The sequence below is a fragment of the Ictidomys tridecemlineatus genome, chromosome 8 (genome assembly GCF_052094955.1).
Source record: "Ictidomys tridecemlineatus isolate mIctTri1 chromosome 8, mIctTri1.hap1, whole genome shotgun sequence".
NCBI classification, from domain to species: domain Eukaryota; kingdom Metazoa; phylum Chordata; class Mammalia; order Rodentia; family Sciuridae; genus Ictidomys; species Ictidomys tridecemlineatus.
In genome coordinates, this window is record NC_135484.1 from 43,971,433 (window position 1) to 43,992,600 (window position 21,168).

The window sequence follows — 21,168 nt, forward strand, 5'->3', positions numbered from 1 at the left end:
AGTTATGTAAATTGACTACACAAAAAGGCTTAAAGTGAAGGTAAGCCTTTCCATCTTTCCTTCTTGCCCGTCTTCTTTTAACAGTTTTTTTTTTCCTTTGGAAAATTTCTGTACATATATAATAGTATATGAATACATAAAGATACTTTAAAAGTGCCTTGCTCTTTTCCCTTCATATTACTTTGAATAATCCTATAAGATAGTGTCTCCTATGTAAGAAACTAAGGCATACAGGGACTAAGTGATTTACTTGCTGTCTCACTGTTAATAAGAGGTAGAACCCAGGTAGCCTGGTTTCACAATCTATATCTATTTCCATCAAGCTATACTATTAATTCTATAAAAAGAGAAAATTAAACTGATTGGAGTCACTTTCCCTGGAGATAAACAGTACTAAAATGGAGTGGAAAACTGGGATGAAGAATTTAAATATTTTTATAGTAATTTGTTTCTGCCATTTTAGCTAAATACTCTCCAGTATAGTACAAGATTTTCTGCTTTTTTTCTTGTTATGGCTAACATTAATATGAATATTTTCTTTGAGGTTTAATGTCTATGTTTTGTGTGTGAGAGAAAGACTGGCTTTTCCATGTCTTATCTGACCTATTGGGGACTAATTTATTAGGAACTTTTGCAGCTCCTTAAACTCCTCATCCAGTTCCTTACAAACACTAGTATCTAAGCAAACTTACCAAATCACTGCCTCCAAACAGTTCAGGCTCCTTCATGATTCCAAGTTGTTCCAACTGAAATAAAGTTCCTATATTTGTTATGAATTCTGGCCATTGGCTCTTCAAACCATTTAAAATTACTTTTTATAAAATACATTTTTAGTTGTTAATGGACCTTTATTTTACATTTAGTTATAGATGCACACAATACCTTTATTTTATTTATTTTCATGTAGTGCTGAGAATCGAACCCAGTGTCTCTGAAGTGAGCAACAAGCTGTCTACCACTGAGCCAAAACCCCAGCCCTAAAATTACTTTTTAAAAAGTTGCTTTGGTAAATATTTACTGGTCTTTAAATAGACACTTAAATGTATACTGATTTAAGGGTTAGTTTAAAATATCCTGGATTTTAAAATAAACAAACAACCTCCAAACAAAACCCTTGTTTTAATCCTTCTTCTGAAGGGAAGGATATTTTTGTAGCTCTAATTGTAAGGCTTCCAAAATTCTAATTTTATTCAGTGAACACTTATTGGGTACTCAGTGGTAATAATGACAACATTTATTAAAACTCTGCCTTAGTATGCAGCTCTGTGCTAGGTGCGGTGGGCGTGTATGTATATATGCGTACACACACACACACACACACACACACACACACACACACACACACACGGGTTGTCTTTCACTGTTCCCAGCTATAATTTATATATCTTAGTAAATGCTTTGATGAAATTTTGAATAATATACTGGGAATGAACAAATAAGTAGTTATTTAATGCCTGATAGAAGAATCAGTTAAGACAGTAAATTAAAACTCTTAAAGAAATTAGAGAAAGGAAACAGCTTGGAATCCTGAAGGAACCTGAACTGTTTGGAGATTGTGATTAGGTAAGTTTGCTTAGACACTAGTGTTTGTAGGGGGCTGGATGAGGGAGGTAGGAGTTGCAAAAGTGTTGGAGAATGAGGTTTTCAATTGGTGAAGAACTTTGCTAGAGTTTGAGTTTATGACTTTTGTTTAATGTGCTGTAGGGAACCCACAGAATATAGAAACAGGAGACTGATATAAGCATAATTGATTCTAAGAAGGTAATTTTGATAGAAAGGGTAGACCCTGGTTTGGGTGGAGTCTCAGCAGGAGGATTGCTTCCAATAGGTCATTATAGCTATGCCCACCAGAATATACAGCCTGAGATAATGCCAGTAGAGAGGAAAGATCTAATCTAGTCAGAGTACAATGAAGAGTTTCAGACTAATTAAATATATGGATTAAGAAAAGAGTTTTGTTGTTGTTATTACTTAGATTTATTTCTTCAGTTCTAGGTTATATACTGATATGTAGAAATGGGAGAGTTGAATGCTGCTGTCTGAACTTTGTCAAAGTTGCTTGTTAATATTTCAGAGATGTTAAAATGTAAAATGTTTGTAAACTCTGATAAATGGTAAAAGTGCTTTGATCTTTTCAATATTATTTTGTTGCATTTTATTTAAAATTTTTGATTACTAAGTTGATTTGAAGACCTATTAATTGTGGTAACTTATATTTTGAAAAACACGATTTGCTTTTATGATTTACATATTCAACTTTTATGTAAAATTATAAGTCAACATTGACAATGATGTTTTTAGTTTTTCTTAGCTTAGAGTTATCATAAACTATTCAACAAGAAAATTAGTTGTTATTCTAAATGCAGTTATAGATATATGTTGTGGAATACTTGATACTATTTGCATTTTTTGCTTCTAATAAAAAAAAAAAAACTTCAGGTCTGGGGTTGTGGCTTAGTGGTTGAGTGCTCGCTTAGCATGTGTGAGGCCCTGGGTTCAATTGTCAGCCAGCACCACATAAAAATAAATAAATAAAGGCATTGTGTCCAACTACAACTAAAAAATACATATTTAAAAAAAATTTCAGAAAGAAAAGTAAAATACAATAGATCATTTCTTCATTTGATGCCAGTTTTCCTATTTCAAATGTGAGAGTACTGATTTTTAAAACATTATTCCTGGGCATTCACTGTTCCACTTAAAACAGATGAAATTGGTATTGAAAAGTCTAACATACTGTCTTCCAAAGAGAAGTTCCATTGTGTAGTCTTGAGATCTTTGCTTTTTTCCCCCCATTATTTAGGAATATTAATTTTGGTAATCAAACCCATGTGGATAGACCTTCCATATTTTTTTTTTTAAAGAGAGAGTGAGAGAGGAGAGAGAGAGATAGAGAGAATTTTTAATATTTATTTTTTAGTTCTCGGCAGACACAACATCTTTGTTGGTATGTGGTGCTGAGGATCGAACCCGGGCCGCACGCATGCCAGGCGAGCGCACTACCGCTTGAGCCACATCCCCAGCCCAGACCTTCCATATTTAATGCAGTGTGTTACCCCTGTACAAATGGAAAAAAAAAATCAAGTTTAATCTTTCTAGACCAATATCTTTGCTGTTCTTATATCAGTAATTCTGTCTTTGTTCTATAGATAACAGTTTTATAGTTATTCAATTGCTTTAATATGGTATGACCTGGTAGGAAATACTTTCTTGCCTGAGATCAATGAGCCTTATTTTTTTTAAGTGCATTTAGCACATATATCTAGAAAACAAGTATTCCTATTTAAACAGCCTAGTCTTATAATGAGTTTGTGAGAAAAATGTTCTTTATTAAATCATTGGTAAGCATATTTCACATATAGTTTTTCTAGTTTTGTTTTTGGATTGACTTGTCTAGAGACACGGCAGCATTTTCATGCTATGAATTCCTTCAGTCTACACTAAAAGATTAGAATGTTATTTTGCTCATGTTTGTTATATCATCTTAAGGGTTTTAGGCACATAACATATTAGGACTTCATATTTATTTATTTTTTAATTTTTTATTTGTTCTACTTAGTTGTACATGACAGCAGAATGCATTGTACACAAATGGAGTGCAACATTTCACTTCTCTGGTTGTACACAGTAATAATGGCTTCTTTTTAAAAAAGTGATTATACTTAAAGGTAAAGACAGCGTGGATGAAATCAACTTGTACAGATAATTCTATCATTTGTTTCTGTCATTTTGGGAAGCCTGCATAAATTGTTATGCTTTCTTTAAAAGTTCAGCAAAAACATGATCATAATGATATTTTCATGTGTAAATTAAGCCATTTAATTTACTGATTTAAAAGGATAAGCTATTCTAGATGGAGCATGTTGTCCCCGCTGATTGATCTATTGGCTTCTCTGCTGTGAGTAGACTAGAGATCTGCTTCCTTTTCCTGGAGCTCTTGTGATGAGGATACCATCCTAGCAAAAGGAGGACAACGCTGGTCTTTTGTCAAGGTGTATGAGTTACCATGCTTCCCCAGGGAATCTTCTGTAGCTTTAAAAAGCTTCAGCATTTTTTCTTATGAATTAAGCTAATTATGATATTATTGAAAGACTTGAAGCTATCTCAACCAAATAAAGAAACAGTTTATTACAAAGTTTTTATTTTGAATTCATAGACTTTTTTCATTTTTATTCATAGATAAGATTATTTTGTGTACATTATAGTTTTGTGTTTCTGAACATTTTTAAAAGTTGTAAGTTGTTTGATTCTGTTAAGTTGTAAGTTACACATGACAGAATGTATCCATTTCAGTCTAGGTCAACTAAGATTAAGGTTGTTTCTCATTCCAGGAGAAAATATCTTCTAAGATTTCAATTAAGTGGTGCTTAAATAATAAGTAAATTATGGGCTTATCAATGGTGGTTAAGCATTTTCAAAAGATAAAATAATTTTTCCTGATTATCAAAGTAAACTAATTAATTAAAAGGAAAATAGAAGCACGAAAGTCAAAAAATCACCAGTAATCTTACCACCAAGAGAAAATTACTAGAAGTATTTTATTGTATTTCTTTCCATTTACTTTGTGCCTTTTTTGTTTGAATCTTCAGTATATGCTGCCTGCAGCACTAAAAAAAGAACTGGGTGGGGCACATGGCTTTTGCTCTCAATGGCTATCCCTATAGCCTAGGAGAATAGATACATAAACAGAGAAATTCAGATTGAGGTGGTGGGTTCTGAGTTAGACATAGGCAAAGAAGAATTCAGAACTCTTAGATTATATGAGATCTGAGGTTATTTGTGAATGTTATATGTTAGATTTTATTTCTTGCTATTTAGATTGACAATGTAAACTTTTTATACTTGTAGGTCCTCTTAAGCATTTTTAAAAATTTTGTTTTTATTTTTTTTTAAGTTACACATGACAGTAGAGTCCATTTTGATATATATCATGCATGTATGGAATATATCTTGTTCTAATTAGGGACTTAGTCTTGTGGATGTACTTAATGGTGGGGTTCACTGTGGTGTATTCATATATGTACATAGGAAAGTTATGTCAGATTCTTTTCACTCTCTTTCCTGTTATATGATAGTTGTCAGTAAATGGATGGAACTGGAGACTATCATGCTAAGTGAAGTAAGCCAATCCCAAGGGTGAATTTTCTTTCTGAAGTATAGAAGTTAACCCATGATAAGGTGTGTGTGTGTGTGTGTGTGTGTGTGTGTGTGTGTGAGTGTGTGTGAGAGAGAGAGAGAGAGAGAGAGAGAGAGAGAGAGAGAGAGAGAGAGAGAGAAGAATAGAAGTTCAGAGGATTAGCCAAAGGGGGATGAAGAGAAAAGGGGGTGAGGATAGGAATAGGAAAGAAAGAAAGAATCTGATATAACTTTCCTGTATGCATATATGATCACATTATTTTAATGACCTACTGCAAATGTTGGATTCTTTCTTTAAGGGTAATATTAATGGAATGAGTATAATCTACTTAAAGACTTATTGCCTATTAGTTCTTCCAATGTTTTTTTTTTCCTCCTTTTTTTCTGATATCAGAGATTAAACTCAGTGCCTTTGCATGTTAGGAAAAGGCTTTATTATTGATCAATATCTCTAACCCATTTTTAAAATTTCATTTTGAGATAGAGTTTCACTAAATTTCCTAGACTGGCCAAAATTTATGATCCTCCTGCCTCAGCCTCCAGAGTAACTGGGATTAAAGACTGTACCATAGCAATTTTCTGAACAAGTTGACATTATCTTTAGGAATATATTGGGAATATTATAGAAATATTGCATTGTTCTTTGTTTTTATATGTTTGCTAGGTTGGTTCCTGAAAAACATCATGTCTTTTGAACTTGTTATTTACCAGTGAGTCTGGATTTTTTTTTTCGTAATTTTTTGTACATCTCTGTTTTTCTCCTTAAGATTTTTCTTCCTTTGTCTATGGTCTGTTTGTGTTTTGAGGTTTGCATAAGTTATTTATAATTTTATACTAAGACTTCATATGCTATATTGACAAATACTTCTAGTATTTGCTTCTAAATTTTTTAATAGATAGGCAACAGATTGATGACTTCAAGTATTAATATGGTTGCTTATTTTTGTGTCCTTTTATTAAAGCTGGAAATACAAGCTTATAAGGTGGCAGCTCACTGAAGGGAATTCTGAGGCCATTTCCCTGAGTAGCTAAGTAAATAGGCTCAGCTTAAGATTTTTCAACTTTATGATGGTGTGGAAGTGATGCACATGTAGTAGAAACTATACTTTGGATTTTGATCTTTTCTTGAACTAATGATAAGCTCTTCTTTACTCTGTTGTAATGATGTGCAGCAACAGTGAGCTGCAGCTCCTCTTAGCCATGTATTTGCAGGGTTGTAAAAAATTGTTATTCCACTATGTTGTACTATGTTGCTAAGCTGTGCTGTATTGGTAAGTTAAATATATTAAATACATTTGTAACTTGTGCTATTTTTAATTTGTGATGAGTTTTTCAGGATGCAATCCATCACAAGTCAAGGAGCATCTATATTCTGTAATCCAAAGATAGAATTGAGTTTCTAGAGGGATGCAGTGGTAGTCCATTTATTTTGTGTAATTTCTTTTATATAGCTTTTTATTGGGAGATAGATAACAGATAATTGAGCTTGTACCCATAAACTTGGAGACCTTTTGTGCATGTGTCATATGAAGTAGACAATATTGAGCTACTATGAGGAAAATAGAGGACTGTGACCAATGTTCTCTTCTACAGAGAAAACTATATCCCCACTTCTATGTCTGCAGGTAAAGTTTGAATTTGCCTAATTTCCCCATTGTTGTATTTAGGGTTCTCTATCGAAACAGAATCAGTAGTATATAATTATAAGAACATAGCTTGTGAGTTATGAAAGTGGACAAAGTTGGCAAGATGGCCTAGATTTTGCAATGGTATATTTATAGTCTGAAGGCTGGCAGGCTCAACATTTAGGAAGAGCCTATGCTTCAGTTCAAGTCTGAATGCAGGAAAAGCCAGTGTTTTAATTCATAGGACATCAGGCAGGAAATTCTACTCAGGCCTTCAACTGATGGGAGGAAGCAATGGCATTATAAAGGGCAGTCTGATTTACCCCTTCTACTATTTAAGCATTAATCTCATCCAAGAACCCTTTTAGAAATGTTTGTCCAAATATCTGGGCTCTCCATAGCTCAGTCAAGTTGACACATAAAATTAACTGTGATTCATATTTGACATTGTCCAAGAGTTTCATACCATACAGATAAATGAGGTGAAGGTGTGTTGTGGGTTAAAGCATAGCATAACTTTATATTGTTCAAAGTAGTTACATTGTCTAAAAAGAAGATTTTTATTTAGTGTTTTTTTGTAGTTTTGTAAAATTTTTTATTAGGAATCTATTGAATTTCTATATTTTGATCTATAGCTGGTTCCTAATCTCAGAATAAATGTTGATATAATTGGAAAATTAATATACATAATTTCAGCATGTCCCCCCATAACTGATAGAATGAAGACTGTCAGTAATAATAACAACAACTAATGATGGAATGAACGTCTCCATAATATATTTGTTCCTTTAGCAAAACCTTGTAGTCAGTGTTAACATTTTGGTGTGGGGCTCCCTGAAAGCTCCTTTTTTCAAGCAGTGTATGTAAATGTACAACCTCTTCACCAACCATAGAATCTTCTTATATATTTAGCTATGCCAGTTTTTTTCCTGTATATATTTTTTATATTTGGATATCCTTCATGTTAAAAAAATAGGTTGGTACATCCTACTTTCATGTGTATATCTAAAAAGAACAAATAAACAAGTTGGTAAAAATAATTTTTAGCACTTGAGCATTATCAACCAATTTTAAGGTAAGTAGATAGTTTTGGGGCATTTATTTTAGGCTGTTGGGAATGTCCTTGGACTTTTTTTTTTAATATTTACTTAATATGTTTTTAGGATAAATTCCTAGTAGAAGACTTTGTTTATGTTGAAGTTTAGTTACCCAATTTTGGATTAATCTTTAGAAAGGTTGTACCAATTCATATGGCCACAAAAGTGTATAAACATTCTCCTCACTTTGATGATACCCATCTTTCAGATATTAATGCGGTAACTTAAAAAAATCCTAAAGCTGTATCATCTTTTCTACTTACTTCATTATTAGTGAGACTGAACATTTTTTTAAACTTTATTTTCCATTTATATGTCTAGTAGCCTATATATATATATCGGTTGCTGGGTATGTCCCTTGTGAGAAAAGACATGGACTGGCTGTCTCTCCTCTTTTTTACTGGTGCTGGGGATTGAACCCACAGCCTTGTGCATGTGAGGCAAGTACTGTACCAACTGAGTTATATCCCCAGCCCCTGGTTATCTCTTTTGAAAATGTTGTAGAGAGGACTATAAGTTGAAATATTACCTGATTGAAGTAAGCTTTTTAGTACAGATCATAGGCCCCATCCAGATCAGAGTTAGAAAAGATCTGGTGACAGACTATTTTCATTTGGTATTTTGTGGGAGTATTTGCTCAGATAAATTTTCTCATTCTGAGAAAGGCCTAGAATCTACAAAGTGTAAAGTGGCTGTTCTGGAACATAAAGTGGGTGTAAATGTCTCTTCAGCCAATTTTGAGTTCTTATTTTAAATGTATGTGGTTTTTTGCTCATGTACTTCATAAGCTATAAAACCCAAATTTAATTCATAAATTATATATGAGTAAAACTTCAAGATAATATTTACATGGCATAATTTTTATTAAAATATTACTGTCAGGAATGATATTATAGAAGTGTAGCACCAAATATATTATAGTTTTATTTTTAATTTGTGTATTGTGATTTTTAAAATTTTTTTTGATACTGGGGATTGAACTCGGGCACTCCACTGAGCCACATCCCCAGCCCTGTTTTGTATTTTATTAGAGATGGGGTCTCATTGAGTTGCTTAATTGCTAAATTTCTGAGGCTGGATTTGAACTAAGGAACAGGAGCTTCAGCCTCTCAAGCCACTGGGATTACAGGTGTATGCCACTGTGCCTGGCTGTATTTTGATTTTAATATTAGAGGATGACTATTTCTAAAAGTGTGGTAAAAAATAGTGTAATTAATTTTATGCACATGACATAGTCATTTTGTGATCCTTATATTTAAACTGTTTGAAGGCATTCTTTCTGTGCCGGTTTCTTTCTTTCTTTTCTTTTCTTTTTTTTTTTTTTTTTTTTTTTTTTTGTGTGTGTGTGTGTGTGTGTGTGGTGTTGGTGATGTTGAACCCAGGGCCTTGGACTTGCAAGGCAAATACTCTACCAACTGAGCCATATCCCAGCCCCTGCCAATTCCAATAGGATGTTTCTTGATAATTCTGTAAAACTTTTTCATTTCAAGTTAAAAGTGCTGAGTGATATCATTTGCTCTTTATGTACAGTTGAAAACATAAAACACAAATGGGAGCATTAAGATAGGTAATAACAGATCTGTTTTAAGGTAGCTATATAGATAAAGCAGTGTAGAAATTATGCCCAGATTATTATTCATTTTAAAGGTGGCTGTTCAAATAATGTATAATGTGTTTATTAGGATTTTTAAGGATTATCATTGAAATGAAAACCTAACATTCATTCGTACTTGTTATGTTCCTGGAGTAAATCTGTAGCTCCAAGTTGAGAATTACTGTGTTAGGTATCAGCAAAGATAGGTGCTTCTACAACATTTATATTAAATCCACAGATTTTAAATTGCTCTAATTATTATTTAAAAAAAACTTCTGTGTACTTAAAAAAAACGCTCCTTATTTTCTTATCCCTCCTGTTCCCACCCTCTTTCTGTCTTCTTTCTTTTCTAGGGATTGAACCCCTGGGTGCTTAACTGAACTACAATCTATAATCCTTTTTATTTTGAGGCAGGGTTTCAATGAGTTGCTGGGGGTTTCACTAAATTGCCTAGGCTGGCCTTGAACTTATGATCTTCCTGTCAGCTTCCTGAGACACATTGCTTAATTCTGTACATAACTTGTTTGTACTGGCACTGTTTTGAGTAGTATTATAGAAGACAGTAGAATAATGAAGTAAATAGAAGAATGGGTAAAACAGAAAAATGGTAAATAAAAGTAAAAAATGTACAAATGAAAATAAACATCGAAAAGACATAAATTAGCTAACAAAATAGAGATTCAGTGTAATTCAAAAAGACAAAATGAGATAAGTAGGAAAATACTGTGCTGTTAATCTTTTAGCAAAAGATAAATAAAGTCAATTAAAAGGGTTACAAAATAATTTAAAATTTTAAGTGATTATGTTATAGTAGGAAAAAATTTACTTTTTATCTTCCATGATGAGCACATTCTTACTTTTAATGTCATGCAATATGATTAATTAGACATTCCCTGAACTCCAATTTCACAGCTAATGCCTGTATATGGAATCACAGATGTCTTACTAATTCCTGATCAGAGGGCTGACATTTGAAGAAAGATTTAACATTTTTAATAGGACAACTATACATGTTTAAAAGTTCTGTACCTGGATATAGGTAGATTTAACATTTTTAAAAGATATCTGTACATGGTTAAAAGTACAATACATAGACGAGGTGTGTGGTAGCATGTGCCTGTAATCCAGCAGCTCAGTAGACTGAGACAGTCTCAGCAATTTAGTAAGCCCTAAGTTCAAAGCCATTCTCAGCAATTTAGTAAGCCCTAAGCAACTTAGTGTGACCCTGTCTTAGAATAAAAAGAGTAAAAATGGGCTGGGGATACATGGCTAAGTGCCCCTGGAATCAATTCCTGGTAAATTCAATACCTAGAAGTAGAAGTAGAATACAGAGTTCTTCAACCAGAGGAAACTACAGAATTAGCATTGAATTGATATGTGTGTGATATGTAAAGTTTTCCTGGCAAATTTAGAGCTCATTGATTATTTTTATTTTGAGCAGAAAAAACCCTATTATATCCCATGTGTATTTTTTGCAAAGTAAAACAAAACTGCTATCTCTTCAGACATGATATTACATGTGTTAATTGTGCATTTTTTCCTTTATAGGCCCAGATTATTATTCATCAGCATGGTTACCTGGTAATGAATCATTGTGGCAGGCCACAACTGTTCCATCTAACCATCGAAATAACCATATCAGGAGACACAGTATAGCTTCTGACAGTGGAGACACTGGCATTGGAACTTCCTGTTCTGACAGTGTGGAAGGTAAGCTAAAATTATTAGTATTTAGATATGAATTTGTGGAGATTGGTTGTGAATTGAGACTATTCAAGGGATATATTTTATTGTTCCAAACTAAAATAATAGTGTGTGTTTAATAATACTCATTGTTGCTATATATCAATTTTAAATTGTTTGTACGTTTTTCTTCCTTTTCTTAACATTTTATTCTTATATAATTGTAGGATTACATGAGTTTTAAGAAATAATATTTTAAGAAATAATATAGAGATTTCATATATCCATTCTCCATTTTTCACCAGGGAATATCTTACAAGATGTTATAGAATCACAACCAGGATAATGACACGGATACAATCAAGATATAGAATGTTTCCATAAACCAAATGTTGCCTACAATCACTTCTCTCTCTACCCCCTCCATTCTCATTTAACTCTTTAAAAGCAATAACCAATTTTCCATTTATAATTTTGTAATTTCAAGAAGGCTGTATGTAATTGGAATCATACACATAGCAATAACCTTTTGGAATTGGCCGTTTTCTCTGGAGATTTATCTAGGTTGTTGTGTGTATCATTAGTTCATTCCTTTTTAATGATGAGTAATATTTACCAATGGTGGGGGTGGTATTAGAGAGACCACACTTTAATTATTAACCCATTGAAAAACATCTGAGTTGTTTCCAGTTTTGGACTGTTATGAAAAAAGCTGTAAACATGTACATGGAGGTTTTGTTATGAAACATGTCTTTTCTCTGTGGTTAGTGCTCAGAAGTGCAGTTATTGGTCTCTGTAGTAGTGGTAGGTTTAGTTTCAAAATTTCCAATCACATTGTTTTCAGTATCATTTTCATCAATAATGTATATATATCAATGATCCAGTTTTCTCTATATTCTTTCTAGAATTTGATGTTTTTCAAATTTTAGCCATTCTGGTAGGAATATAGTAATATATCATTGTGATAGTGAGATATAATTTTTTAAAAAATAGACTTATTTTTAGAGCAGTAGAAAAATTTATTGAAGGTACAGATTTTCTCTATGTACTCTCCCATCTTCACACAGGTACAGCCTCCCCAAATATCAGCATCTCCCATCAGAGTGGTACATTTATTAAATTGATGAACTTACATTGATATCTGAAGAATCTGTAGTTTAGTTAACAGTTTACTCTTGGTGTATGTTCTCTGAGTTTGGACAAATTTATAAAATCATGTGTCCACTATTGTATGTATTACAGAATAGTTTCACTGCCTTAAGCATCTTCTGTACTCTGCCTTCATCTTTTGTTCCCTGCCTAACCCTAGTAGTCACAGTTTTTGTTGTTGTTGTTGTTGTTGTTGTTGTTGTTGTTTGTCTGTCTCTATAGTTTTTCTTTCTCCAGAATGTCACATAGTTGAAATTGGAAAATATAGCTTTTTCAGATTGCTTCATTCATTTAGTAATATGCTTTTGGCACTTATGAGTAAAGCTGCTATAAATACCCATATACATGTTTTTGTGTAAATATCAGTTTTCAGCTTCTTTTGGGTCAATACCAAGGAGCAGGATTGCTGTATCAGTAGGAGTATGTTTAATTCTGTAAGAAACTGCCAAACTATCTTTCAAAGTGGCTGTGTTATTTTGCATTTCCACTAGCAATAAATGAGAATTCTGTTGCTTCACATCCTACCCAGCGTTTGGTGTTTTAATTTTTTGGATTTTTTCCTTTCTCATAGTTGTACAGTAGAATTTTATTATTTTAATTTGAATTTTACTGGTACATTATGTGGAACACTTTATCTGCTTATTTGTCTCTATATCTGTTAAGGTGAGGCATCTTTTAAGGACTTTAGCCCATTTTTAAATTGTATTTTTTGTTTTCTTACTAAGTTTTAAAGGTTCTTTTTTCTATTTTGGTTAACAGTCCTTCATCAAATGTATCTTTTGCAAACATTTTCTCCTAGTCTGTGGCTTGTCTTCTCATATTCTTGCTATTGTCCATTGTCTTTTGCTCAGAAGAAGGTTTTAATTTTAACGAAATTCAGCTTATTAATTATTTCTTTTGTGGAACATATCTCAAGGATGTGATCTAAAATGTAATTTTTATAGACAAAGTCAATTAAATTTTTACTGTGAGTTTTCTAGTTTTGTGTTGTTTTGTGTCTGTGAGGTTTTTTTTTTGGGGGGGGAGGTAAAGGGTGTAGTTGTGCCATACTTCTTGGGTATTCTGTTACATTTTTTTTTTATTTTTTTTTATTTATTTTATTTTATTTTTTTTTTCTGTTACATTTTTAACAGTTTTTTTCTCTGTTTTTTAGAAGTTTCTGCCCACATGTTGTCAAGCTCAGAGATTCTTTGCTTAGCTGGTCCTATTCTACTACTGAGCCCATCAAAGGCATCTTCATTTGTATTAGAATCTTTATGATACCTAGCATTTCTTTTTGATTCTTTCTTTGTTCTTGCATGCTATTTACTTTGCCCATTAGAGTGCTTTGCATATTAATCATAGTTGTTTTAAACTACTGGGTCAATATCCTTGCCATATCTGGGTCTAGTTTGTTTCTTCAAACTATATGTTTTGCCTTGTATGTCTTATTCTTTATTTTTCTTTTTTATTTGTATTTTGCAAGGTATCATAACATGCTGAGTAATATGAACTATGGTAAATGATTCTTTGGCAATGTAATGGTAGTAAGGTATGAGGAGAGAAATGTTTTATAGTTTTATGATTAGGTCTCAGAGTTTTGATAAGTCTGTGCCCTAGGCTGTGATCTTTGTAAGTGCTTCTCAGGATTTATTTTTAAAAGTTTTTAATTTTGCAAATTTTCATCATTTTGAGTGGGAATAGCAGATCCTCATAAGAAGAATGAAACTCTCTGCTGTATTTCAAATTGGTTCCTTTCTCCGTCCCCTGTTGGAAGCATGAAGGGATTTTTCTCTGATATTCACTGTGAGAACCAGATCAAACCCCAGATAGTAAAATCTCACAAGTGTGGTGATCTTCCTATGATAGGGTTACGTTGGAATTTTTATTTATCAGAGTTGTCCACACTGAACTCTAGCAATTTGTCAGTTACAATTTAGGTTTTATATTCAGGTCCTGGTTTCCATGTAGGCTTCATCATGAGTGTTTTTTCCTGCAATAAGTTGTGATTCTGTGCTTACCTGTTGTTTTTATATGGGGGCATTTTGCCTTGTGACCTCAATTCTTTTTGAGATCTAAAAAGACTTGTTCCCTTTATAGTTCAGCTTTTTGCTTATTTAGGATAGAATAGTGCCTTCCATCCAAGGTGCTTAAATGCCAGCCTGAATTTTTTTTTGAGGTTTTTTATTTTAAATGCTAATCACTTGTTGGATGTGTTATTTGTGATTTTTTTCTTCCTTTGCATAATTTGTCTTTTATCTTCTCAACAGTATCTTTTTCAGAGTACAGGTTTTAAAATTTGAAGTCCAGTTTACCAATTTTTTTCTTCTTAAGGGATTATGGTTTTTAATGTCAAATTTAAGAACTCTTTCCTTAATCCTAGTTCTTGAAGGTTTTCTCATTTTTTCGTAAGTTGATGGTTTTCTCATTTTTCTTAAGTGTTTGATTATTTAATGTTTTGTATTTAAGTCCATGATTCATTTTAAGTGTGTGTGTGTTTAAGAATCTGTAAGTCCTCTTTACACTCAATTAATTTGCTAAAAGAAATCAAAACAGAAAAATTGTTACACTTGTGGTTCTAAGTAGCTTCTCATTGTGGAGTTATGTGGACAGTGTTTAATTCTTCCAGCAATGATGTGGATGACACATGTGGAGTATTGCTGACCAGATAGATTCACTCAGTCTTTGTGTCTAGGGTTTTGTTTGTTTGTTTGTTTGGTAGGTTGATTATATGGGGGTTGACTATTTGTATCCATGACCTTGGTCACCAGCTCTAAAATTAAATAGTCATGCTAAGGTCAGTTGCTTTTAGGAACCTTCCATAACTCCCATTATTAGCATAAACTGTATGGAGTGACCTAAGACCTCCGGGTACATAAAGACATACTTACTAGGCAGAATATTCCAAGAGTTTAGAGATTACCTTTTAAGAGCTGGGCAAGGGCCAAAACTTTGTTGGAATGTACAGTGTATGTACAGTGCATGTTGGAATGTACGGTGTATATTAAACTTTACAGTGTGAGACATGAAGTTTAGGTTTTTGCATAATGTTTTTTTTTTTTTTTTTGGTACCAGAGATTGAACCTAAGTGTTAAACCACTGAGTCATATCACCAGCATATTTACATTTTTTATTTGGAGATAGAGTCTTGCTGAGTTGCTTAGGGCCTCACTTACATTGCTGAGGTTGGTTTTGAGTTTGTGATCTTCCTGCCTCAGCCTTGTCAGCAGCTGGGATTATAGGCATGTGCCACCATGCCCAGCTACATAATTAATCTTTGTGTAGAATGATTACTGTCACTTCATTCTTTTTCAAAATTGTTTTTATTCCTTCTGGTTATTTTGTTTTTCTATTTAAGCTTTGGATTAATGAACAAAATAGGATACAGAAATATTTTTGAGAGCTTAATAGAAATTTTGTCTGCATATTGGTTTGAGGAAAATTGACATCTTTGAGTTATTTTTTGCCTATGAACATTATATGTTTCTCCATTTCATTTATATCTTTGATTGTGTTCACTGTGTTAAATAATTTTCCACAAAGATGTCCTTTTACTGAAATATTTTGTTTTTTTAAGAGTGATTGTAGATGGCATTGTACATCCAATTTTATTGTCAGCGTTATAGAACATAGAGAAGTACATTTAGAAATATCTTTTTACAATGTAGAAATACATCTGATTTTTTTTAACATTTATGTATATCCTGTCACCATTAGCTCATCTTTTTGTAGATTATTTGAGATTTTCTTTTGAGATGAGGTCCTGTTGTGTTGTCCAGGCTGGCCTTAAGCTCCAGGACTCAAACAGTTCTCCTGCCTTAACCTCCCAAGTAGCTGGGACTCAGGCATGCACCACTGTGCCTAACTTGGTATATATACTTACATCATCTTTAAATAAGGATGATTATCCTTTGAGTTGTGTGACTTTTATTTCCTTTTCTTGATGTATTGTAGTTGCTAGAATATCCAACAGCATGTTGAATATTAGTAGGAGTGGGTATTCTTGCCTTATTCTTGATTGTATAGGTATAAAATGTAGCATTTAATCTTTTATTGTTTTATTGTTAAATAACAGTAACACATTTTTAAACTGTAGGATTTTTTTATAGAGTATAATCTATCATTTTGAGGAAGTTTGCCTCTATTTGTAATTTCCTAATTTTTTTTTTTTATGTGGTGCCGGGGATCAAACCCAGTGCCTCATGCATACTATGCAAGCGCTCTGCCACTGAGCCACAATCCCAGCCCTCCTAAATTATGAATATATTTTGGATTTTGTCAAATGCTTTTTCTACATAAATTGATTTTTTTTTTTTTAAGCTTGTTGATATGGTGGTGGATTTCATTGTTTGGTTTTTCAGGTGTTACCAACTTTTCATCCCTGGAGGAAACTTCCGTTGGTCATTGTATAATTTTTTAAAATATTGCTGAATTCTATTCATTTATATTTTATAATTTTTTTCATGTATCTGTGAGAATATTGACCTGTAATTTTCCTTTTTTTTTTTTTTTTTTTTTTGGTATAGGGGATCTAACCCTCAGGAGCTCCTTACCATGGAGCTACATCTTCAGCCCTTTTTATTTAAAAAAAACTTCTTTTTTTTTTTTAAGATAGTTTCTTGCTAAGTTGCTTAGGACCTCACTAAGTTGTTGAGGCTGGCCTTGAACATGTGATCCTTCTGCCTCAGCCTTCTGAGTCACTGAGATTATGAGCGGGGCACTCCTGTATTTCTGGTTTTTTTTGATAACAGGGTTAACACTAGCCTTTAAGATGAATTGGTTAAGTATTCCTTACTATTTTATCGAAGAGTTTATTAAAAAATGATGTTTATTTTTAGAAAATATTTGATAGATTTTTTTCAGTGAAACCATTTAGGAGTACAGCTGAAGATTTCTTTTTTTAAAATTTTAAATTATGAATTTCCTAAGTAGATAGTGATTCAGATTATCTGTTTCAAATTGGGTGAGTTGTGGTAGTATGTTTTCTTGGATGAAGTGGTCCCACTGGTTCATTTTATCTAACTTGTCAAATTTATGTGTGCAGGGCCGGGGTTGTGGCTCAGTGGTAAGAGCACTTGCCTCTCATTTGTGAGATATGTTATTTGAGCCTCAGTGCCACATAAAATAAATAAATAAAGTTGTGTCCATTTTATTTGTATAAATAAATAAAATTTATGTGTGCAAAATTGTTCATAGCTTTCTGTTTTTTTCCCATAGCATTCTTTTATTATCCTTTGATACCTGCAGTCTCTGGGGATATTCTCTGTTTAATTTCTGATAGTGATAATTTTTGTCTTTTTTGTTTTAGTGTACCAGTTTGTCAATTTTACAGACCTTTTTAAAAAACTGTATTATAAATAGAACTTTATTTTCTATTAAATGACTCTCTTAGACACTGTTTTTGTAGCTGAAGGGAATAAGGTACAGGCTCTTTATTGCTAGATGGAGATAGAAGTCCAGGTTCCATACTTGCACTCTATTGACACTTGAGGGATAGGGGAGAGCACCTTTTTACTGCTGGTTGGGGATGGAAGTCTAGGTTTTGCATTAAACCACTGTCACCACAATGTGGATTGCTTTAACTGCTGGGAAATGATGAAAGTCCAGGCAGCCTACCTCCTTTGATACTACCTGAGTGTGTGTGTATATGTGTAGGTGGTGCTACCATACTGACGGGCCAGGGTGAATGTTCTGTCATCCTAAATGGCCTTTTAAACCATTATAGTAGACTTCTTGGGGTGCTTGTCAAAAAACATTTGACAAAATCCCAAAATATATTCATAATTTTAAAAGTCTAGGCTGTCCTTGGCTTTTGTTGGTATGGATGGAGAAAGGGTCGCAGTGTTTTCTGTGATGTTTGGCTGATGAAGAATAGTCATTGTATGAAGTTTTCTGTCTTATTAGTCTTCCTCTTTATTTGTCCTTTGGCTCATAAGAAGAGGGTTTTCTTGGGACTTTTTTGGGCAGTTCTCCTTGGCGAGGATGTGGGGAAAAGGGTACACTTGTACACTGCTGGTGGGACTGCAAATTGGTAAGGCCAATTTGGAAAGCAGTATGGAGATACCTGGGAAAGCTGGGAATGGATCCACCATTTGACCCAGCTATCACCCTCCTCGGACTATTGCCGAAGTCTGGCTTGGCACAAATCAGGAGCCACTTGTCAAAAAGAAACTAACTTTATTTTTAGAACTACAAACGCCAAACAAAACCGCTCCAGGGAAAAACCCTCAGAGCCCAACTGCCACCACCGGCTTCCACAAGCCTCTCTCCCACACACCAGCCTCTCAACCTCCCACAATCCTCCTGCTCTTGAGGCCGATTGGCTGGGTTGCGTGGGCAGAGCCAAAGAAGTCACCCAATGAGCAGCTCCGTGGAGGAGCCAATCAGCTAGATGTTGCTGGGGCCGCTGTGAGCCAATCATCAGCTGGCAGTCTGAAGGGCAGGGAAACAGCCCAATGAACATCACCGCAGAGGAGCCAATCAGCTAGATGTTGCTGGGGCCACTGTGAGCCAATCATCAGCCGGCAACTGGAAGTTTGCTGGCAGCTGGATCATCAGCCGGCAGCTGGAAGTTTGCTGGGGCCCCTTTGGCTGTGGCTCTCAACAGACTATTCCCTGAGGATCTTAAAAGAGTGTACTATAGGGATACTGCCACATCAATGATCATAGTGGCACAATTCACAATAACTAGACTGTGGAACCAACCTAGATGCCCTTCAATAGATGAATGGATTAAAAAATGTGGCATCTATACACAATGGAGTACTACGCAGCAATAAAAAATGACAAAATCATAGAATTTGCAGGGAAATGGATGACATTAGAGCAGATTATGCTAAGCAAAGCTAGCCAATCCTTAAAAAACAAATGCCAAATGTCTTTTTTGATATAAAGAGAGCAACTAAGAACAGAACAGGGAGGAAGAGCATGAGGAAAAGATTAACATTAAACAAAGACGAGTAGGGGGAGAGAAAGGGAGAGAGAAGGGAAAGCATATGGAAATAGTAGGAGACCCTCAATGTTACACAAAATTACATATAAGAGGATGTGAGGGGAAAGGGGGGGGAAACAAGGGAGAAAATTGAACAACAGCAGATGAGGTAGAGAGGGATGAGGGGTGAGGTGGGGAGGGGAGAGGGGATAGTAGGGGATAGGAAAGGTAGCACAATACAACAGTCACTAATATGCCATTAGATAAAAATGTGAGTGTGTAACCGATGTGATTCTGCAATTTGTATTTGGGGTAAAAATGGGAGTTCGTAACCCAATTGAGTCAAATGTATGAAAGATGATATATCATGAGCTTTGTAATGTTTTGAACAACCAAATAAAAAAATATATAAAAAACTTTTGCACTTAATTATTTGTACAACCTTGAATAATTTCTCACTCCTTTGAGCCTATTTTTCATTTCTAAATTGGATATGATAACTTATTTATCATGAGGATTTCATAACATGACTTTTAAATTGCTTGGCATAGTTATTTGCTTAAGAAATGATCTTGTTCTCCTAACCTGCACCTTTACTTTTTTTCAGAAGTCTTTCCACTCAATATTTTCCTTCTGAGGATTACCTCAGATAAATAAATAGGGATACTTAAACTGTCACCATCAACAATTTTGTAAATTCTGCTTTATTTTGAATTTATTATTTATTTTTTTGGACAGGGCTGATGTGTACTGAAGTGGTACTGAATGAAACAGTGATATACACACACATACATAAATATACATACATACATACTCCACTGTTGTGTGTGTACATATACATTTTTATACACTGTATATATTATATATATGTGTGTATATATCTGTATCTATATATAGATTTGTAGAAATCTCCATTGTTTCAATCAACAAAATTGAATGTGTGTGTTTATATTTATAACTCTAATCAGTTTACTGTTCCTCTTTTCAGCAACTGTTTTTTTTTTTTTACCTGATATTTCAAAGGTTTAAATCTTTTTTGATGTTTCTTTAGAGAGAGAACTTTGTCTTTGCTATATTCCCAACGCTGGTATTTATACTGTATGTACTATTCTGCTTTAAAATTTAAAACTCTTCACTTTGTTTTTATTGGAACCAGGAATTGAAACCCTGGGACGCTTAACCACTGAGCCACATCTCCAGCCCTTTATTTTGAGACATGGTCTCACTGAGTTGCTTAGGGCTTTTCTATGTTGCTGAGGCTGGGTTTCAGTTCACAATCCTTCTGCCTCATCTTCCCCAGCCACTGGGATTACAGGTATGCGCTATTATGCTAGACTTTCTCTTCATTTTTTACTTGAGAATTTTATTGTAATCTCATCTTGATAGTCCTGAGTTCTCTCTTGCGGTGGGTTTCTGTTTTTACTTTTCTGTCATTTCACTAGATTTTGGAAGGGAGAGAATATACTTCTTTGCACTTAGCATTGATATTGAAGCAGACATTCTGTCATGTTGGTATAAAAGGAAAAAAAATGAGGAGGAAAAGAATTTGAAAAGCGATTGTATTTAATGCTTGCTGCTACTATTATGTATTTCTTCTACTCCTTTATCCTGATTTATACAAGTAATACATGCAAATTTAGAAGCATATAAAAATTAACATGATTCTAAAAGCATATTTGTATTTGAAATGTTGAATTAATGATTTTAAAAATCTGAATCTATTTAGAATTATATAATTATTGCTTTGTTTTCTGAAGTCTTCAGTGTTAGTAATTTGGCACATTCTTCTAGATCTTTTGTCATACATTTATTCACATATAGTATTTTAAATAAAATTGATCATCTCATATATTTTTTATATATTTTTTCTTTTTTAGCTTGTATATTGGATTATTTTTTTTCTTTTTAAAAATTTATTTCTTACATACATGACAGTAGTGGAGTGCGTTACATTCATAATTATTCATTCACAGC

At 33.6% G+C, this 21,168-nt stretch overlaps 1 protein-coding gene across 1 annotated transcript in view; it reads left to right on the forward strand.

Moving 5' to 3' along the window:
- The window catches only part of Cep85l (centrosomal protein 85L), a 160,806-nt gene that overhangs the window by 10,733 nt on the left and 128,905 nt on the right, over positions 1-21,168 (forward strand). The window contains exon 2 of the mRNA XM_078019330.1: positions 11,001-11,162. Within this exon, the coding sequence (XP_077875456.1) occupies positions 11,001-11,162 (162 nt within the window). The remainder of the gene's footprint in view (positions 1-11,000; positions 11,163-21,168) is intronic.